The sequence below is a fragment of the Pyrgilauda ruficollis genome, unplaced genomic scaffold (genome assembly GCF_017590135.1).
Source record: "Pyrgilauda ruficollis isolate IOZ18807 unplaced genomic scaffold, ASM1759013v1 scaffold18, whole genome shotgun sequence".
In the NCBI taxonomy this organism is placed as follows: domain Eukaryota; kingdom Metazoa; phylum Chordata; class Aves; order Passeriformes; family Passeridae; genus Pyrgilauda; species Pyrgilauda ruficollis.
This window is the reverse complement of record NW_024516984.1, coordinates 6,908,875-6,931,195: the sequence shown is the minus strand read 5'-3', so window position 1 is coordinate 6,931,195 and position 22,321 is coordinate 6,908,875. Positions and strand designations below refer to the sequence as shown.

The window sequence follows — 22,321 nt, the reverse complement described above, 5'->3', positions numbered from 1 at the left end:
TGTTGAAGTCAGCTTGTCAATTTATTCTTCTTTCAAATATATATATATATTCTTCTTTTAAATAGATATATATTTCAAATATATATATATTTGAGTAAAGTATTTTCTCTTTTTGATGATGTTCAGCTTTGTAATAACTTTGTGAGATCTTTGTAATAACTTTGTAGTCTCTAAAAGCAGCCTGCAGTAGTTGTATGCATAGATTTTGAAATGCGCACAAGTCATGCAATCCATTTGAGCTTAGCATCCTGCCAGGCTGACATTCTCTGAAGATACAAAAACATGCATGTGATCCCTCTTAGCCATCAGCTGAAACACGGCTTTTGTTAGTCTGACAAATTGTATGCTGCACATATGAATGAGTGAGGAATGTCACCTCATTGTCACATGCAGTTCAAAATAGATACCAACTCCAAAAAGCCTCGGATGGAGTCTCTTCCTATTTCCTCCTCATTTGAGAGTGTCACAAGTATGTTTATCTGTGCTGGTCTTGACTATGTCAAGTGTGCTGTGCTCACCAGATGTGGAAGCTTTCACAAGGCATCTGGATAAATGTAAATGACAGAATAATGACAAATTCCTGCGCAAATAGTGTTCATATGAAATTGATGATGCCCCATTTCATGTCCACAACAAATTGTGAGGAGAAAGCCCCTCTTCCTTCCCCTACCTGTGCTTTTGGGATAGAGACTGTTGTAAGTAAAACAGGCAAGCAAAATTTTGAATGCAGTTTCTGCAGTGAATTGAACTGGAACACTGCTTTTTAACCACACAATACATTTTAAAAAGTCCCATGAGTGGCAAATGAATATGTTGTACATATTGGAGAGAAAAAGAATATCTGCCCAAGCTTCTTTGGGATACTAAAGGGAGTGTATTTCAAAACAGAGGTATTTAGACAGAAAATTGTGGCACCTCCAGTAGTTGCTTCACCTTGCATTTTCACACAGTTATCTGAAATGCTTGTCAGATGCAAACATTTTTTCATGTTTGTGGCTCAAAAATGTCCCCAGATCATCAAATCTGACTCTCTGTCAGCAACATAAAGATAGGACTGTGCCTAAAAGTCCCTTGTTTAATTTTCAGGAATTCTTTTTTTGTTATAAAAAAGATTAATAGAAGATGTAAAACCCAAAATCAAACTCTTTTACCCATATCTAAAAAAGATCTCAACATTCTATGCTCAGATGCTGTAGGAGACTAAAAATAGAAGTCTTTAAAGATGCATGGATTAAGTATACAGTAAGCAGCAGAATTTATTTTTTTATGAAGGTGCCTAAATTCATCTTGCTCTTATAATAAGAAACTTCATAGGATTGGGGTTTTTTTCCTGGTTCTGGAAGTTATGTGCTGCTTGCTTCACATCATGTTCCACTTTTCAAGTGAAATACTGCTATAAACGAGTGGCTATTATAATCCCCAGACCTCAAAGCCCAGCACACATGGCTTTGTGAGCACATGATGTGAAATGAGTGGAACTTTCTCAATATATTTGTAGGTTGGTGTGTATGGAGGATATGTTTTATGAGGACTATAAAATCTGCTTAAAGGCCAGGTGTTGACCATCTATTTTGCATTGGTAAAAATCCTCTGAGCCTAATGTTTGGCGTTTTGCTAATTCCTCTGAGACTGTGGAGATTCTCAAAACTGCTCAGCTTTCAGCCCATGGGTGCTAAGATTAACACTGAGCACTTCTGGAAATCAAATGTTGTGTGTTCACTTAAGCCCATTTTTCTGTAGTATGACCTCTGAAGATTTCAACTTCTGTGAATACCTTTACTCGACCAAAGAATATCCATGCCAATACTTTCAAATATTTTTTTTTTTCTACTTTTCATCTTAGCGATAACTGTGGAACTAATTTATGCTGAGGTGATCAAAACATCTTGTTTCAAAAAGAAAACAATAATTTTCACAAATGTAGCACATCTTCCCAGCTGTAATTGTGTCACATCTTTCCTTGTCTTTTTCCATCATAAGAGAAGCTACAGTATTTTTTGTAATTACAACATGTATGAGTTGATTATTGTGTCTGAAAACACTTTTTGCCAGCTCAAAATTATTACATTTCATCAGTATTAGAACAGATATCTGCCTCATTGTGATATTCCCTAACTGCAGTCACCGTGCTATTCCTAAATTCCTAAGTCCTATTCCTAAATACTACTCCTAAATTAGCTAAGTTGGATCTAGTATAGTAAAGTAAGTCAGTAAAATGTTACATTATTATATCATCCCTGTAAACTTCAGGCTACTTAGTGCAGGACAATCCTTGTGCATAGAGTGTCAGGAGAAATAATGTGGTGTGTTTAAGACAATGAAAAACTTTCAACTTTCTCCATATTTATTTCTTCTGGAGAGTTCTCTTTTTTTTTTTTTTTTTTTTTTTTTTTTTTTTTTTCTTCCTAAGCAGGTCACCTTTCCCAGCCTTTTCATAGGAGTTCACTAACTGTGTGGCCTTCATTTTCTAAGTGCTTGATTGGAGGCTCCACGATAGTGTTAAATAAGTGCTGAACACACAGAGCTGCAAATGAAAGCAATCAGTGCTGTGCTTTGAGCATATTAAGTGCTATATAGTGCTATGTACTTTGAAAAAATTGGGTCCCATCTGTATCGAACTGGGTTCTCCAAGTTAGATTTTTTTTAACCTCAATTTCTGTATAACTTCCCTTTCTGAAATTGCAGAATTGCCTACTCATCTCTTAGGAGATAATGAAGATAAATTCATTAATGTTTGTGCAGCAATAAGAAGTCAATAATGAAAAGAATAATTTGACTTTCAGAATAGGTTGAAGAGATGTAGTAAGTAGAACATGTGGCTTCATGTTAAACAATAAGGAACAAAGTCCTGAATAGCTTTTCACTAAATAAGTATCAATAGTTTTGTGCAGTGAATAAGACAAGAGGTTTTGCATAAGGTAAAGCTTGATCAAGATATTAAATATTGTATCAGAAGGGAAGAATATTTTTTAAGATATTAAAGTATTTTACTTCTGTGATATTATTAATAGCTCTAAAAACATAAGGGGGAGGGTAGGATTTGCATCTACAGCCCCATAGATATTAAGACTTAAACAGGGAAAAAATAATTGACCATGTAGTACTCTACTAAAAGTCGCATGAAACATCAGTGGGGTTGAATTTGCTACACAGCCCCCTTACTAAAGCCAGCAAGCCAGCTGAGAGTAGCAGAATGTTTCTGTCTTCTCTGTGGATAAACACTGGTGAAAGGTAGTGCAATAAGCAAGAAGATGATTTATAAGAACAAAAATTCATGGATTTAATATTGGTCTGTGGGGGACACCATATTTTTCTAAATTAAGCTTCTAATCACACTGTCTAGTAATCATTGTCTTCACCTATTATTTTCTCTGTGCATTTTTTTACTTTTGGTCCCAGCCAGGTCTATTTCCTGCAGTCCAGTTTGGTGCTGTAGTTTGGTGTGTGGCTGATTATAGTCCTACTCTCCTGCCTTCTATCTATTTTTCATTTCACCCTAATTTTCACCTCAGTTTCTCCTCCCTTCCCCATCTCCTGGTCTTGTATGTTCTTTTCCTCAGACCACATTCTGCTTACTTTTCTCCAGTTCTTTCTCTGACCCCAAAATCTCCCTTCTGTACTAATTTTGCTCCTGCCAACCAATGAGCACAAGAGGAACATGTTGCTCTTGCTCTCCTATAGCTGCCAGCTCCCAGTACAATGATACACAGCCCAAAATAATAATAATAATAGTAATAATAATAGTAATAATAATAGTAATAATAATAGTAATAATAATAATAATAATAATAATAATAATAATAATAATAATAAATGGAAATATTGAGTTTATCATAGTAACGGCAATGTGGCAGCAGTCTAGTTGTGCAGGGAAGCTGCCAGGAGAATTTGTATTTTAGAAGACCTATTTAAGTAGTAGTCCCTCTTTGAGGAGGGAATGTGCATTGGTTAGTACACACAGGAACTGGGTGAAGAGGTTTGTGGAAGCTCAGTGGGATGTGACTGCCTGTGCACTTTGGTGAGCTCTCAGCACTGTGGGGGGTGTGAGTGTCTTCAGTGATTACAGATTCCTAGCAGAATTTCAGCTCTTCAGTGCAGGGAGCTTTTCTGAGCATGGGTAAGTAGAATTTTTAAAAGCCATATTGCTTGGCTGAATTTGGGCAGTTTCATCCAATGTACCACATGCCAGACATCATCCTGTCTGCCAGATTTTGGGTTCCAGATCAAAATCACTGGAACATTAAAGATTTCCAAAATGAATAAATTTGTCCTAATCCGATTCTTAGAAGTAGATTAATCAGTTTGGCTGAAATTGAAAAATAAATTTTAAAAAAAGGACATGCTATCCAACCTGCAGCAGGGATTCAACACAGCTGATTTCAGCTCAGGCACTTAAAAATTTTTGAAGCTATAAGCAAATAAAAGGCATGTGTATGGTGGGAAGTCTGGATTACACTTGCAAATGGGTCCTCCTGTCTACTTTTCTAAAAACATTAAAAACAAATATTAAGTTCAGGTCTTGTTCAGAAGCTTTCTCTTAGGTATTTTCAGCAATATCCACAGAGCCACCTCACAAGGCATTTCAGGACTTTAGCTAGATTGACACTGAAGATTTGTGCTCGTTAGGGTGAGTGAGGAGTCTATAGGCAAGGGATGTCCTCTGCTTCCAGGAAGGTAGAATTATATTGCTGACAGTGAAAATTGATTTAGAGGGTGTGGGGCATCTGCTGTGTGTGGAAGAAAGAGCATTCAAATTAGATGAACATTTAGGAAAGGTAAGAGTAGTGCAGTACACAGGACAATGACAATTGAAAAACTTAACTGAAGGAAAGAGGAAATGAAAGATCGAAGACGTTATCCATTATGTTCCACTGGTTCAGTAAAAAGCAAAATGCATACAAACCAAGCCCAATCATGCCCTTCTGTTGCTGTGATACAGGTAGCTTTGCAGCAAGACTGGGTGACCTGAAATGCTTGACTTGGCCCTGGGAGAACCCCTCGCTTTAATCGGCATTTTTGAATTCAGAAGATCTGTGTCTGCCATCTCCTCTATTTCAGTATTTGTGAGTCACGCATCATTGTGCTGAGAGCCAAGTGATACTGCTCATCTTCAGAGTATGCCATCAAAGTGTCTCCAACAAACTTGGCAGTGGACTCATATTAATCAATAGCATAGTGTAATTCCTGACCTCAAAATGCTGCAAGAAAAGATCAGGTTGAGGTATTGAAGCATTGAAGTACTGAAATTGAAAGTATCCTGCTACTATGGAAAGGGGATAGAGATTTGTGATGTTATGGCTATGCACACTAAAATACTGTAATACTGGAACATTCCAGAAAACTTCATAATACTCATGTTATTACACAAAAGTTTGTTGTCTGAGTTTTCTAGAATGGGTCTTGAGAAAACAAGGAAAGACAGAAACAAAAGGGGCTAAGAGACATCAAGAAAGCAGAAATGTACTGCTGGTTTTTACTACTTTACTACTTTTTTAGTACTTTACTACTTCACTGGTTTTGATGAGCAGACTTTTATCTTTTCCTCCTGTCAGAGGAGTTTGACCATGTGTTAGTATACTATATTTTTAATAGTACAGCTCCAGCTGAGCCAGGAAATCCAGTTTTTACAGAAGATTTTTTGGAGTAATTTGCAGTGGATGTCTTGGTGAAGATTCTTACAAATCACTCCAACATTGTGATCTAGGTTGGAGGAACAGCTAAAATAGCACCTGTGTTGTCTTTCTGAAAAAAAAAAAAAAAAAAAAAAAAAAAAAAAAAAAAAAAAAACCCAAAAAAAACCCAAACAAAAAAACCAAGGACCACTTCATGTACACATACTTTAAAGAAGCTGAACTTAAAGTAATATTTGCAGCAAGTAGGTTTGTAAAAAATAAATAAATCCATGGATTGCTATATATATATGCTATAAACTACTTGTCAGGTAATTGTAGAAAACAAACAAACTGACACCCCCCTCATCTCAATCCTCCAACAAATAATACTGTAAAAATTTTTTTTTAAAAATTCAGAAAGTGTTTTTGTCAGGAAAAATGTTTTTCGGTATAAATGTATCACCTACTTCTGTCTGTGACACGTAGCATCAAGAAAGAGGAATATTTAAACGGGAGGGCTGTAGTTAGCTACCTTACAAGACATAGTACAAGAATTTATTCAGGTCAGAAAAAGTATCCTTAACAGTGGAAATAAAGCCAAAGTGATATTAATAAAACTGAACACAGAGATTGGCTGTGAGGAAGAAATATGTGGAGGTAACTAGAAAAGCTAAACAGGAATTGTTAAAGTATCTCAGAAATAGAAAGCCTGCAGGAGTCATTAGGTCTGCTAGAGCACCAGAGAATAGTCATTCCAAAATGATCAGGAGATGGCAAAGAAAATAAATTCTTTTACTCTAGTATTCTCAAAAGACAAAGAAGAAATATATGCACTAACAGAATTCTTTACAGATAATTTCAGAGACATACTGTTAGCGAGCCAAAAAGAGGTGAATAATTCAGAAAGAAAGTCTGCAAGATAAATAAAAAGGATTTTATAGTGTATTTCAGAGAGAAACCCCCAAACTGAGTCACTAATAAAATACATCATTTAAATGACATTTTAAACGAGTTCTTAATTAACATTGTGATTTCATTGTAAATAAACTCAGAAATTATTTTTCTGGAAACTGTGAGTGGGAGACTCAATCTCACTACTTATATGATATATTGAAAACTCATGTAGGAAAAATTGCAAGAAATTAGAGACAGTAGAAGTTTTTGTATATGAAGGGATATTGAACACACAGATTGAACAGCAAAATAGAAAAAGCAAAGTGAATAATACTGTGAAGATCCAATATTTTGCTTTTTTTCACCCACCGGCTTGAAATGAACATCCAGGACCCTGGTGAATGTTATGAGCAAACCCTCCTTGACTTTCTGAGCTTTAGGTCAGGCTTAGTTTCGCCTACCTAATTTCCAGTGTTTAGCAGCAGTGTCAAGGCGTAAAGTCTGCATTCCAAACACTAAACTTCATTTTAAAATCTTTCTACAATCAGGAAGGATTTAGCAATTCACCTATGTAAAGTCAGAGTTTTGCCCTTAAGTTATCTATGTCTCCCTCCACAGAGAATAAACTTAGAGCAATGCCTGAAATTAGGCAGGGTATATCCAGAATGTTCAATGAGAATTAACAATGAAGTTTAATTTTCTTTTCTACATAACCTTGATGGAAATGTATTAGTCTTCAAGTCAGACAATTGTAGTGCTCTTCATGCTTTATGCTGATGGGGGAAACAGCATTTTCTATGAACCATAATGGCAGCCAAAAGAAAAGTAATGATCAGTTGGAAAAGTTAGACTATTCTCAATATAGTTTCATGCTTCAATGCCTTTCTAGAGATGGCCAAGTAAGAAAAGTATCCCTTTCTGCATAATAAATGATTAACTGTACATCTCCAATCACATCTGGAAAGCATTTCTGAGTTTCATTCTGAATAGCTGACATTCTCTGTTAATGGTTTTGTCAGCATATGCTTCTTTTGCTCCTTGCAAAATATTTCATAAAATATTAATGCAGAAATAAAACAACAAAAATACAAACCACAAATTTTCCTATTTTCTGATAAATCAGTATGGCTTAGCATAAGTTTACCAACAGTTCTTTTCCACATTTGCACTATTATCAGAGTAAAACATTCACCTTTTTGTGATTTGCTCTGAGACTACGGAAAGGAGACTAGAAAGCAGACAATCCCAGGCAGCAACAAGAGGGAGGGAGAGCTTGCACAGCAGCCGGACTGGAAAGGACACCCCACCCCTCCAAACTTCTGGGGAGAACATTCCTTTTCCAGCAGCTGGAAGTTGACTGCAGTTTAAAAAAAAAAAAAATTTGAAAAATAGAACAAACTAGATTAGGAAATAATGAAGTGCTGGACAGATTAGCTGGTGATGGTGAATGTTTTCTGCCTTCAGAAGCTGAGAAGTAAAACCAAGTCGGGTAGATGAGAGCTGCCTCCCTCCAGCAACCAGAGGGGTGAGGCTGAGTGTGGCAAGCAGGGAGTACAGGCTGCTGGGTGGAGTGAGTGGATAAAGTGGGTGTGATTTGTGACAGCCTTTGGGAAGGAGCCACCACAGCATACTCTGTCCAGCCAGCTTTGCACTCGGCCTGCCCTAACACAGTGATGCGTTTCAATGAGAAGCATTAGGCTGCCATAAAAATTCAAATGATGCACCACAAAACAAAATGATACAATTTGATAGTAACTGCCAGTTAGCACATTCTGGTCAATATGATGATCATCACTTAATTATAGGCTTGTTTGTGGGAAGTTCAGCCTTGTAACAGCTCTAGTTCTGAATATAACACAGTGATTAGAAACAGCTATTAACGGGTTGGTGCCATTATTCACCCCGGGTCCCTAAAGGAGAAATTAGAAATCCTGTTTGAAGATGAAATATGACCACTAGAGGATGCACTCAAGATCCTGACTGAGTGAGGTGTCCTGTTCCTCAGTCATCCTCTGCAAGGCCAGCCAGAATATAGACCAAATACTTTCTGGAACATTTGGGTGAATAAATGACAATGGCAGGAGTCAGGAAGAGTTTATCAACAAAGTAGTACAACTAGGATAGCTCAGACGTCAATCCACAAGCCCTACTTTTATTTAACTTTTACTTCTCTTGCATAGTCTGTGGGTTTTTCTTTGTTTTCCATTGTTTCTCCTTTCCCTCCATTATCTGTTGTCTGCCCATCCCTCCAATCTAAATCCTACTATTATGCTTTTCTTCTCATCTGGATGGTTAATAAGCCATTCACTCTACTGGTTGAACCTAGGATACACCTGTGCTGAACACTTATGGGCACCTTAAATTCAGCTACTTATTCAACATATTCAGTAAAAAATCACAATTATTTTTTAAAATATCTCTCATTTCATATTTATTTGCTTACTACTTTAGTCGATTGATTTATTTGTTCCCCATCCATCCGGCCCTCAGCCACAAACACTTGCTTAATCTTGTTTTCTCTCTTATAACCACAATTACTCACCCACAACCAGTAGATCATCCTTATTTAGGAAATTACTTGCAATTTGTAGAGGGCAAAAGGGATACCAACAACAACAACAACAACAAAATAATCCAGGACCAAAACAGGAACTACTGGCTGTTAATTGATATATCAATGATGTAAAAAAACCCCAAACAAACCAAAATCAACCCCTGAAAATAATATGGTTTTTTAGACAGACTAGAGAACAGACTCCCAGTGCTGCTCATCAGTAGGGAAATTTCTCTGATAAGACAGAGGGAAAGGCAATTGCTCCTGTGATTATCACAATGAATTTAAATTAAAGGTGAGAGGATTGTTTCTACTCATCCATGTTTTGTTTTACTAATAATTATTTAATTTTTAAAAGTTTATACTTTTCTGCGTACCCTCCCTTGTTTATGGTGTATGTATCTGTTCCTTAAGTCACACCTCCATACGTCAGGCTTTTCTAACGTATGTATGAATATTTATATTTTTTTTTTGCTGGTATCTGTTGATCAGCTTTGGCTGAGGCCTGGATTTTGCAATTGAAATCTTCGCACATCTTGACTTCATTGGACTGAGGAAAATCACAAAGGTCTTACTTCATAAAATCAGTATAGAATTGAACCTGTGTGTAGATTAACATACTAAAGTATATGACGTAAAATATGGAATATACAATATCAGCTGATTAATGTTACCTTTGCCACAAGAATTTTTCATTTTTCCTTATTTCACAGTTTTAGTGCAGAATGTTGCTAACCTCATTTTTATGTTTAATTCTAAGTCAATTGTGAGGCAAAAGGTTGATAATGGCTAAATTCAAGACATCCAACATCAAAAGAAATTTTCAACATTTGGACAAAATAAAAACAGGTGCGAATAAAATATCATATTGCAATAGTAAGTGTTATTAAAGCCATTAAAGTGCATTTGAATCGGGTGCTCTATTCATTTTCAAAGCTGACATTTGTAAATGTATATAGGCAGGACTCTTGTAAATTTAAAACAGAATGTTGGAACTTAACTCTTTAATCTGTAGCACAATCGTACTGTGTTTTGTTGATACATAATAATTCATAATTTTGTGTCATTGAGCAGGGGCCATCCGATTTTTATTTCTGCATGATACTCTTGTTGGTTGGCACATGTAGTAAGAACAAAAATGTTGCTAAAAAAAGATATTTGTTGCATTCTGGCATAGGAATGTAATGTCTTTGATAGTTACATTTCCTCAATATCTGTTCTGACAAACGGTCTTCAGGATTTTTTGTAATTTGCTAACTGCTTTTAAGTTAGAGCTGTTTTATTTCCATCTTGTCCCTTTGATATATGTCGTGACAGTGCGAGTCTCAGACAACCTTTCCGTAATTTTGAAGGAAAATAGGAGAAGTTGTATTATCATTTCTGTCTATGAAATTTACTTCTGAAGTGAATGCCATACATATTTCTGAAATGAATGCCAAATGTATTTTCTAGAAGGGAGTGCCATTGAAAGCCAAGGCAGGCAATTTATACCATGCATAATAATGATATTAATTTTTATGGTGTGTATAAGTTACATTTTGATTAGTTTTTTGCATGATTAAAAATTTGCAAAGCCTTTATGGCCCCCAGGAGCCTACCTGTAATAAACAGCTCTCACCTTCCAAACCATAAAACAGGTCTGCAGTACTTGAACATTACAGCTAATTGCCTTGCTACATCAAAGGGAGCACCACAAGACTGAGAAAAATCACAGAAGGGGGGGGTGGGGAGCGAGGGGCAGTTTCACCTCTAAAGGTTATGTGTTTGTGGCTTGGTGCAGCCCTGTAAAGTTATGGCCTCAGAACTGCTGTTTGCGATTAAGTTGATGGGGAAAGTCTATCCCGCAATCTCTCCCTGCTGCTGACACAGAGTCTTTGTTCACATTCAGATTTCTCAAACTGTTGCCAGGGTCAGGCTGAGGTCAGACACCACGATGATGTATAGGAGAACATGTCTGGGAATTTCTCTCACACTTAAAACACATACCAGAAAAACAGGAGAGCACCCTGCAAAAATTGTCTGATGAGACCCAGATGATACTGTAGCTTTTCTTTTAGTACCTTCATAATTTTCTTTCTCTTTGCCTGACACACACACAATGTTTTATTAATGTGTGCCACGATAGCCCTTACAATTTTATGTCCCCTCAAGATAAGGACACTCAGTAGCACTTTGACACTTCATTTTCCAGCCCAGGGGGATTGGGCCAGTAAATCTAGTAAAAGAAGCAATGCGTCCATTCCCAGGGATGAGTCGGAAAGGGATTGCCATGGGCTCCGTGAGGCCACGGGGCCCGGCGCTGGGTAGGAGCCTGGTGTGTGCGCGCCGGGCGCTGGCGCAGCCCGAGCCAGGCGCGGCCAGAGGCGCAGCGCCCGCGCCGCGCTGCCGCCGCCCCGGGAGCCCCGCCGCGCTGCCGGGCATCCCTGCCGGCTGCGAGCAGCGAGCAGCGTGGGAGGAGGCGGGGGGCTGCAGGGACTCACGCAGCATGAGTGGGCTTCCCCTAAGCATTTTTTTTTTTTTTTAATGTGCAATTATTTTTTAAAAGAAAGGACCATCTTTCTCCCTGCATTGTTCCAGAAAGTGGACACACATGCTTAGTCCTAACCTATTGTATTTCCGTGTCAATGCAAAACACATTGATCTGCGGTCAGGATTTTTTTCTTTTTTTTTTTTTTGGTTGGGGGAGAAGGTTGGTTTCCAAAATTGCAGCTGTGTTTTTCTCTTCCGATTTACAAAAGGTTTTGCAGAGAGTTGAGAATCGGATAGGTTTGCCACATCGATCTGAGGGGCTGTTTGCCTAGGCATTGGGTTTCAGTGTATGGCTGGCAGTAAGGCAATAGGCAGCAATTTTTTTGTGCTCAGCTGCTACATATGACAGAGGATATTTCATTCGGCTGTCAGAATGTTATTAATAAAACATGGGGTGCGAAGAGGGCCACTATTTCCCCTTTCAATCACTATAGCATTTACAATGAAAATTTTATGCAGTGTGTAATTTTCAGTTAATGCTTGACACTTAAAATGTCGGTAGCTGCATTTTGTATGGTTCCTGAAGGGTTAATTGTATCATGTTCCCTGCATAAAAGCTCTGCTTATCAAAAGTGAATAGAAGAGTGTATGCAAATGTGTGTCTGTGACCTTTTGCCTTTCCAGGGTTAATTTATATGGTCATTAAAGATTTTATGAAATCGAGCGGCCTGGTGCTTCGAATCCCATTTTACGTTCACCTCCTAATTTATATAATTCCTACCTGAACAGGAATATATGATTTTTATTTTTGTGTATGTGTGTGCTGCAATGAAAACAGCATGCTGTGCTGTAGGGAGTTGCAAGTCTGGTTATCTGGCATTACTCAGATTGCTAAAAATTCATTAAAATGTGACATCAGCACAGTGAGAGACAAATGATCACAGGATGAAAAGGAACAGTGGGCCTTTCACGGATTAGTGCTACACAGCCCCAGCATAGAAGCTAACTGCATAAACAGATTAATCCACCAGTAGCAGCATAGCTAAGATTTACCGAATAATTAAATGGGCTTGAGTTACTGTGAAGATTTCCATGTAATCTAGCTGGTGTGAACACGTAAGTGAGGTGTGGGTAATGCTGCTTCCTCAGAAGCTGTACACCAAGTTGCATCATTTATCCTGAATGGCTCCCCCTGGAGACAAAATTTGAGACTTCTCCCGCAAAGCCAGAGGTTTATATTTAATACAGTACCTAATACCTAATACTTACTTACTGCAATTAGCGGGATACTGCTGCACTAATAGGATTTATATTTGAGATCTCCCTTTTTTTTTTTTTTTTTGGCTCCAAGATGCATTTTTACATGTGCTTGCTTTTGTTCCAGCCTGTGGGGGGTGTATGTGTGTGTGTGTGTATGCGTGTATGTGCATGCATGTGCATGTATTTTAACACAAATCATTTCTAGCCAAAGAATATGAAATGACAGGCTTTAAATCTGTCACACTGGGGGAAAGCAGGTACTCTTGTAAAGACACAGTCAGATTTTGAAATATTATTTAGAATAAATATCCAACCCCTTAAAAGCACTGTTCTTTCCCTTTTCTTCCCCCCGACCCTTCTTCCCCCCCCTATTTTGCCACCTTCTGTTAGTGCTGTTCTTACTACAGGACATATTTTTTAACTGCTGTTAACTGATCACTGAGCTCCTTTCCTGAGATCTTTTCTGTGTTTGTCCACAGAAGAACAAGGTGAAGACACAGAAGGGTCTGCCAAAAGTACATCAGTGGCTGTGGCTGATGATAAAGACTCAAGTGAGAGGGACAATAGTGAAGGCAAAAAATCTAGTAAAGACTCCGGTAAGATGCTAGAATTTTGTTTTCCCCCTTTTTTAACTTATGAAATGCTCTTTCATTTTAAACTGTCTGGACATTCCCACTACTATTCATTGCATGTGCATTTTGCATGTGATTTCTATCAGTAGCCTCCCATTGACCTATTTTTAATCATAACCATCTGACAGGATAGATGCGGATAAGTTGAAGAATATTACAGGACGACCAGTGAGATTATTTTTTAATCAAATCAGTTTGTGTGCTTGTAATTTTTTAAGCGCCTTTCATTAATCTTTGCTGTACTTGTGATTCCTCTGATGGCATATTAATTTTTCATAAGCATAGGATTAGGTACCACTTGAATTTTTTCTTCAATCAGGTTTTGCTCCCCTTTTAACCCAAAGAATGTGGGGTTTTTTTGTTATTATTTTTTGCTCTTGCTCACAGATTAGTAACTCCCAAGAATCTGGCCTCTTCCTGGGCATTTATTTGAGGCATTTACAAAAAAATACACAAAATCCAGTGAAAAAGTTTACAGATGATTCAGCCTAAGAAAGAGGAAATATCATTGAAAACGGATTATGGGTTGGGTAATTTTGATCTCCTGGAATAGACAAAGCCCAGTAATGAAAGCTACTGTCTTTGAAAACAAAACCTCTATGTCATGACATTTACTTGTGCACAAACAAACCTAGGGCCAGCATCTGGTGTAGATACCCAAGGCTTTTTCTGTGTTTGATTTGGCAAACATGTGACTTCACCCATGCTTTTTATGTATGAGATGGAAATCTATGGTCACAATGAATATTACATTGGCTACTTTTGCCGCACGCTATACCTAGTTACATTATGTTGGATTCACTGAAGCAGAAGAAGTGCTGAAACAGGTTGAAGCCTATTAGTTTCAGGTAGTCATATATCTTTTCCTTGTATGCTGATGACAGCAGCATACAAAGGAGGTTGTGTTATCCATAAAGACATATAGTTGTAGAAAAAATATCATTTTACATCTGAGTTCCTTTACACCCAAATTCACCCATACTGCAATTTGCTCTGTACATATTAAACATTTTTGAATTTATTTCCAAAAAAAAAAATTATAGATGGCCCTTTCCATGCCAAGTCAGTTCAGAAGACTGACTTAAAGATTAAAGCTTCCTTTAAGTTTGCTTGTTGACGGGCTAAGGTCAGTACCCATCACAGTTTACAACCTCGGCTGCTCTTCAGTTACTTTATTTTTTGAGATCAAGAGACTGAGGGAAGGCCGATGATGACAAGGATGATGTTGAGCAAGAAGCTGTGTTGTGGTTTAAAATATATATTCCCCTTGGCTGGCTCTCTGACTTGGTCAAAACCATCTGCAGTGCAGTAAAGCCATGCTCCCAGGCTGTCACAAGTCCTGTGCAGTCTCCTCAGGGGCTGGCCTGGACACTCCCCAGGAGAGGGGTGACGGCCACTTGCAGCCTGCATTTCCTACCATACGCTTCGTCTAGGGGACAATATGAACCACTTCAGGGAATTCAGCAGCCTCTCTTTTTCTTAGGCTGGTCCATTTATAGTTGTTTAGGGAAGAATATGGTATTAAAGCTCCAGCCGAAAAAAAAAAAAAAAAAAAGAAGAAAAAAGAAGAAAATGGAATCTAGAAAAAAAAATAGTGAAGGGGAATTCTCAAAATTCCATCAGGATTAGCCACTCATAAGGGCCAAGTTTAATTAGGACAAACCTATATCCAGATGCCTACTGGGTGCACTACAAAAAAACAGCATAATTGTTCTGCATTCCCATGCCAGCAATTACACAAATAACTTTGCAGTAAGATTCATATAAAAACAAGGGCTGAAATACATGATTGCCTTTGTGCTTTGCAGAAAATAGTTTGTACTGTAAAATCCTGAATCTTTTGGAAAATTTTATTTTCCTAATCTAAATTAATTCTATATATGTAACATTTCAACCATCATCTTAATTTTCACTGAGCTGACAAGTATTTCTAATGACTGCATAACTGCTTCTGTATAATTGAATGTTAATTTGGGCTTTCTCATGAATTGAGTGTTGCAAGTCTTGCCAAAGAAATCTCAGGAAAACCAATAAATTAATCACAATACTAACAAGTTAGACAGGAAAGTGGTGTGACCCTTCTTTAGCATAGAATCTATTAGACAAGAAAGGATTAACATGTATTTAGTAACAGTGTGTTTGTGTAAGCTGTTGTGCTGCGTTGCTTACCTTATCTCAAGGAGAAGAGCTTTCAAAATGCGACTTGGCAATATGCAAGTTATATTTGTTGAATATTCATTCAGAATAGAAAAGCCTACTAATGCCTCATTTATATTGTCATTTAAATCTAGTGCCACTTTAGATTAATTATAATCCAAATTACAGCTCTATGCAGTGCAAGAATTAATATGGAATTTATCCAGATTAATACATTTGCATTGAAAATGTAATATGTCTCTGCCATGGCTAAGGGGAGCACTTTTTAATAAGGTAGTAAACATGAGGAAGGATGGAAATTAACCTTCATTATTGCAATGAAAATTATCCTTTCATTCTACTCTAATTAGAAAGAATACTCCACCAGTAATTATAATTTTAGAATTATTTTGAGTCTGAATAACATCATCTGATGTGTCAGAAGTCTTAAATTATGCAATCTTTATCAAATACAAAGATTTATAAATAAGAAAATAGTGGTTTTATCATGGCTTTTCCAGGATTTTTTTTTCTCACTAGTATATGTACTTTATTAACTTTCTCCTTCTTATTAGTCACACAAATGTTTTTATTTTGGGGCTTCAACATTTATTGCAAAGGTGATGACATCTGAATTGCAGTGAATAGTGTCATTTTTATATTAGCAATCCTGCACAAGTTAAATAATTCTGTTACTGACAGGCAATCATTGCCTAGTCTATTTCATGGCACTTATTTATAATTAAACTTACTTTTTGAGCTAAATGTATTGAAATTGCATTATTCATCTAAAATAAGATGCGTATTTTATATTACAAAAAGAATTTCCGATGTGTTTCACAATTGCAAAAAAACCACCAAACCTACAAATAGTGTGTCTCAAGAATAAAAATTTAGTATTTAAAACATGGATAACAGCTGGATTTAGTCTTTTCCTGCAACTGCCTGGTAAGAATGGCATGACAGTGGAACATATAGCCATGAAAAGAATGCACACAGTGTGCTCAAAACCAGGAGATTTTCTCTTCTATTTCCCTCCTCCTTTGATACCCTTTCTAGAAGACCATAGGTGTTTACAGCTTTTCCACCAAAGCTCCCTAAAACAGCAAACTGAGCATGGAAAGCAGAGCGATGATACAGCGAGACAAGGAGCTGAGTGGTAGCAGCTCGACCATTGGATAAAAAGTTGAACTCTGCTTTCGTCACGTGCACTGTGGCTCGGGGACTCTGGTCTTCTCCTTGTGCAGGGGCAAGTGACTCCCCTATGCCAGAGGGCAAAATCAACCACCCTTTTTCTTTTCTTTAAACTCACCATAAGTCCCAGACTCAGTCACATAACTATTGGCCAGATGCAACTTCAGTCATATAAGTAACAGTGCTTGAGGTTGAATGAATCCAGAGCCAAACGACAACAAAAACAACAAAGCCTCTGTAAACTTTGACAGTTTATATAAATATCATAGTAAACATTGTAAAAAGCTGTGCTTTGTTATGCATTTATTGACCCCAGCGCAGTGTTTTATAACTCCACTGTTTTATTATATTAACCGCAAAAGAAATTTAACCAAAAAAACCCCCTTGTTTTTATAGAAACAAGAACTATGTGTTTCATGATTATTATAGGCCCTTTGAAGTAATTAAGTTATTCCATCCTGTGGTGGAAGATGATGTGTAATATTAACCTTGTGTGTGCCCAGGCGCACAGAGAGTGCACTTCAAGATAAATTTCACTAGCAGTGCCAAAACACAGTTAGATGCATTTTCACAAGTAAATTTTGAAGAACTTGGTTTGTAATTTCTGTAACAACCAGTTGAAAACAGTCTAGTGTGATGAGGGGAAGAGAAGGCAGAATTTTTTTAATTTTGTTTTTAAATTCAGCTGCTTCCAGTATAACAATGTCCATTTACATCAACTAAAATTCTGGCCCATTTGTCTTTAAAAAGGATATTTTAAAAGTGACATGTTGTAAAGAAAGAAACAGTAGAGATGTTTCTGACAGTTGGAAATAAAATGAGGTTAATAATTTGAATCTGTTTTTCTAAAACCTAAGAAACAACCTTTCCCTTTTAATATAGTATGTCACTTTTTTACTTCCCATAATTCTCACAGTTAAGATACTTAAATAATATGTAAACACAGATAGGCCAGGGAGTACTCTATTTATAGTCATAAAGCAAAGTGAGTAATAAAATGATGCCTTATGTGATTTCATCACTTAGATTTTACCTTTAAGCATAGGTAGTCCTTTGGGTTGTTGGCCCAACAGTGACTGAGCAGTCTAAAAGAGGCCTCCGAAATCTGTTCCTGAGAGTGCAAAAATTCAGGGGGCTCCAAAAAGAGACTTGTTCAGATGATAAACAAATGGTGATGAATTGAATAGATGTGATGAAAAAAGGGACTTTTTCAGATGATAAACATATGATGATGAGCTGATGAATATATAAATATGGAAATATGGCAGGAATAAGCTTTAATTTGAGCTAGAACATGCAAAAATTACTGGCCTAAATTGCATCAGAAGAAATAATTAACAGCTTAGGAATGAAAGTCAATGTGTGGGGAAATCACCATTAAGGTGTAAGTCATAAAATATATTTTATGCTTGTTGTTTTGGCTTTTTTTAAGCACCCTTCAGAAAATGTCCCTGTATGATTCAGTTTTCAATTGGTTATTATTTTACCACGAGGATTTCGTGTTTACCTTGAAAACTGTTCTCTTATTCTTCTTCTCTTTAATGTTGTCTTTGTAAGATCAAATAATGCACAAAGTCTATATGAAAATAATGATAATAAAAAGTTCTTGAATTTGTGTTTTCTTTGTTCTTGTTTACTTTGTTGCCAAAATGTCCATGACCTTATTTTTAAATTAATCCTAGGTTATTGTGCAATGAGGTGCAATTTGTTCATTTATATGAACCTTATGTGGATTGAAAAAAATCAAGATAAATCTTCATGCACAGCATACAATCAGATTACCCCTGGACTATATATTTACGTTGGGTCTGATAGCAATCAATGGTTTAGCTTCATTGCATTTCAAGATGTATTTGCACCCAGTGTCCAGTGATAGTGTCCTCACCCTGGAAATAATTTAGTTGCAAATTGACTGGAAGATGGTGAAAATTGAAAGTTAAAATTAGAAATACTCATAATAAACAGCAGAAAAAAGGTCAGATGATGCCGCACTATGATGAGATTGGAATGGTTGGTAAATGAGGTTTTGTGTTTGTCGTGAGATGTATGTGACATGCCTACCCAATGCTCTTGTAATATCCAGCCTAGCAGAAGAGATTATCTGGCAAATTGACGCTGGAAAGAATTTTCTGATGGACTGGGAAATTAGAATTGCACTCTTTTCTTTGATGTGTGCAAGACTGGGCCGCATTACACAGATAGCTCAGGCATAATATTAAATATAGTATTTAATACTTAATAGTACAACTATCTATAGTAAACAATTATATTCTGGTTTTGATCACAAATGCCAGACTATAAAAATTCACAGTGTAAACATCTAAAGCAATCCCAAATGACTGATCTTTGTATATAATTAATATTAAGTTAGCTCTGAAATCCTATTCTCCACAGTATTTCTTTTAAAGCCTCGCTATATTTAGCTTCAGAATAGTAACCAGGCAAGAGTTATCAAAACAGCACAATAATCATATTGCTCAGACAGTTTAGAAAAGAGAGAGGGTAATTAAACAGCAGCAAATTAATTATTTGGAAAACAGGCTTTTTAAGCAAAAGCTGATTTGTTTTAATGTAATAGACAAATTCATACTGAGCTGCTAAAGAAAGAACATTATTGATTAATCTTTAAAGGCAACCTAGGGTTATCTAAACAGTAGAGAAGAGTCCATTTTTAAATGTATTTATAGAGTATAAAGAATAAAAGTGTATTTTCACCTTTGTGCTTACAGACTTGTTTTATTCATCCTTATTTTTTTTTTCTCAGTGTTTAAAAAACAAGCAAGCAAACAAAAAAAAGACCCTCAAAGACAATACAGACCTTTGAAGTCAGAGCCTCTTTGTAAACCAGGATATTTTTAAGTTTAAAACATGTTCTCAAAAATTATGTTTTCAAAACAGGAATAGTCACACCAGAGAAGGAACCAAAAGTGAACACTGTGGTAGGGACACAACAGCTTCTTCTGGCAAAAGAAGAGGATGGTGCAGCTAAAAAATCAAAGCCTCCAGAGGACAATAAATTTTGTCATGAGCAGGTAAAAGGAAATGTGGCAATTTAATTGCATTCTAGAACTCTTTTTCAAATAACTCAAGAATGAAACAGAGATGATATGCTGTTAAAATAGCTATATCAGCAAGTTATATAAAGCACATTGACTAATAGCCTGCATCTTAACTTGATTTTTTTTCAGTTCTATCAATGTCCTTATTGTAACTACAATGGTAGGGACCCAAATCGTATCCAGATGCATGTCCTGTCACAGCATTCAATGCAACCTGTTATCTGCTGCCCCCTCTGCCAAGATGTCCTCAGCAACAAAATGCATCTCCAGCTTCATTTGACCCATCTGCACAGTGTGTCCCCTGACTGTGTGGAGAAACTGCTCATGACAGTAAGTGCTCCAAATACTGATGCACATGCTACACAAACATACTTGGGCCTTGTGGGCAATGTATTTGTTGTGACATAGTGTTCGGGAAGCCTGAGGAGAGGAGTGGGTCAGGACTCTTAGGTTCTCTTGTCAGCTCATCCATTGACTGCTGTCCCTTGGGAAAATGGCTGAAGGTGGATTTCACAGATGCAAAAAGCCTTTGGTTCCTCACTGACATTAACCTTAGAAAAGTTAAGCCGGTCTATATCTCTAAGTGCATACCTGAAAATTTGGTCTAATAATATCCAGGTCTCAAAAGTATTGTGACTTCTGTTTGTAAAGTAATAGGAACTCCCTGAAGAATTTACTTGCCAAACATAGAAGGATTCCTGTGTATACCTCTACTGCGCATTACATTACATGAAATTCACTGTAAAACAGCAATTCAAACATCCATTCAAAACAATGTCAGTAAAAACACAATCAGCTCTCGTACTTATTTGTTATTACAGCATATAGTCAGTTAGAAAACGGACCTCCTAAGACAAACTGGCTCTGGTTGTCTTGCCTTCTTAGATGGAAATGTACTTGGAAATCTCAGTGATCCAACTCCTTAAGTATTTACATCTGTATTCATAGATTACTCCTTCATTTATATAGATGTGGTTGTAAATCCACCACCTCATTCCCAACTAAAGTGGTAAAAATATTAGAAAAATTTGAGACCTCTTGACTGAAGGTCTAGAGTTCCTTGTGCTTAGAGCTGAGGAGCAAATACACTCTTGGGGAGCTTCTTTTCTTTTCCTTGGTTTTCTAGTAATTATAGCTCTGACAGACCATATAGTTTTGGCCTGCTGAAAGGAAAATGCAGTAGAAGTTTAACTTTCACAGACTCTTTTATGAAAATGGAAAAATATGGAAAATCTGGCCCTTCCATATTGAGCAGCACTAGCTTTCTTCTCAAGTTCTTCCTGATTCGCTATGCTGATAATGAGGCAACTTTGAAATCTTTCCTCATCAGGTGCTGGGGAGTTGTCCCAGTGTTTCTAAGAGGGGAAAAACCCCAGTGTTTCCCAGGGAAAAGATTGTAAAACATAATAATTGAAATTGTCATCATTGCTAACACTAATATTCTCTGTCCATAACTGAACCATCTGATAAAAAAGTAAATACTATTTATAGCAAATTTTTTCCCTCTGGGACATTTACAGTTCTCTACATAATTTTTTTAAAGACCTTCCCTACCAAGTAAACTCAAAATCATTAGTCCTGTGAGAGGATGCTATTAATGCTGTGTTTAAATCACAGATGTACTAAACCCAGGTGGCTTTTTTTTTAAACGTCTAGAATATTTTTCCAAGAGGCAATTTGTGTATATGTATATGTATATATATGTCATTCTTGTGCATCCAGTGTTAGAGGAACAAAAGATATTTCTACTCATATCTCATAATGAATGTAGCTTTCATTATTTATTTACAACTCAAAAATCTCTTCTGTGGGTAATCTTTTTACCTCTGTATGAAGGAAGTCCTATCCTTCTGTTAGAGATGAGGAGCTGCAGCATAGTCTGTACTGATTTACCCAAGATTATTTATACAGAATCTGGCAGTGCAGGAGCTTGAACTTACACTTTCTAAGTCTTAATAAGACAGTCCTGTATTTCTGATACAGATTTGTTTTAAAGATCAAAGTAAAATAAAAACATTAAATGTTGAGCAAGTTGATATTCATATCAACTTAGCTAAACTGAGTACTACCAGACTAAGAGTAGATCCTTTAAAGATTTCTGTCTATAATTTGAAAGCGTAACTCAACAGATAAAGCAATCTGAAGACAATACAAAAAGTATCTGAAGTCAAGAAAGAGAAAAAAAAATCTAATTTTAAATATAAATAAATTACTTCCCTATTGAAATAAACATCATTTTCTTTCAAAGATCATGGAATGTCCACCATTTGTGTAAAAAAATTACAGGTGAAGAAAAGTGGGAATGCCCTTAGTGAAAGACTGACTGGTGACCATACCTCAACATGATCTCTGTCTTTGGAGGATATCCTAGGAGAATTCCCCTGATAAATCAAATGACCCTGGCAAAGTCAGCACAACCTTCTTTGTGGTGATACTGAGACCAATGAAATATTGAGTGCATGTAGTTCTATAGCATCCCCTTATTGTGAATTATTTTGAGTTGATTCTCCA

At 36.7% G+C, this 22,321-nt stretch overlaps 1 protein-coding gene across 1 annotated transcript in view; it reads left to right on the top strand.

Annotated features, from left to right (window-relative positions):
• Positions 1 to 22,321, top strand: part of ZFHX4 (zinc finger homeobox 4) — a 150,305-nt gene that overhangs the window by 111,436 nt on the left and 16,548 nt on the right. Inside the window, exons 5-7 of the mRNA XM_041464509.1 lie at positions 13,269 to 13,385; positions 19,650 to 19,783; positions 19,940 to 20,140. Coding sequence (XP_041320443.1) covers positions 13,269 to 13,385; positions 19,650 to 19,783; positions 19,940 to 20,140 — 452 coding nt within the window. The remainder of the gene's footprint in view (positions 1 to 13,268; positions 13,386 to 19,649; positions 19,784 to 19,939; positions 20,141 to 22,321) is intronic.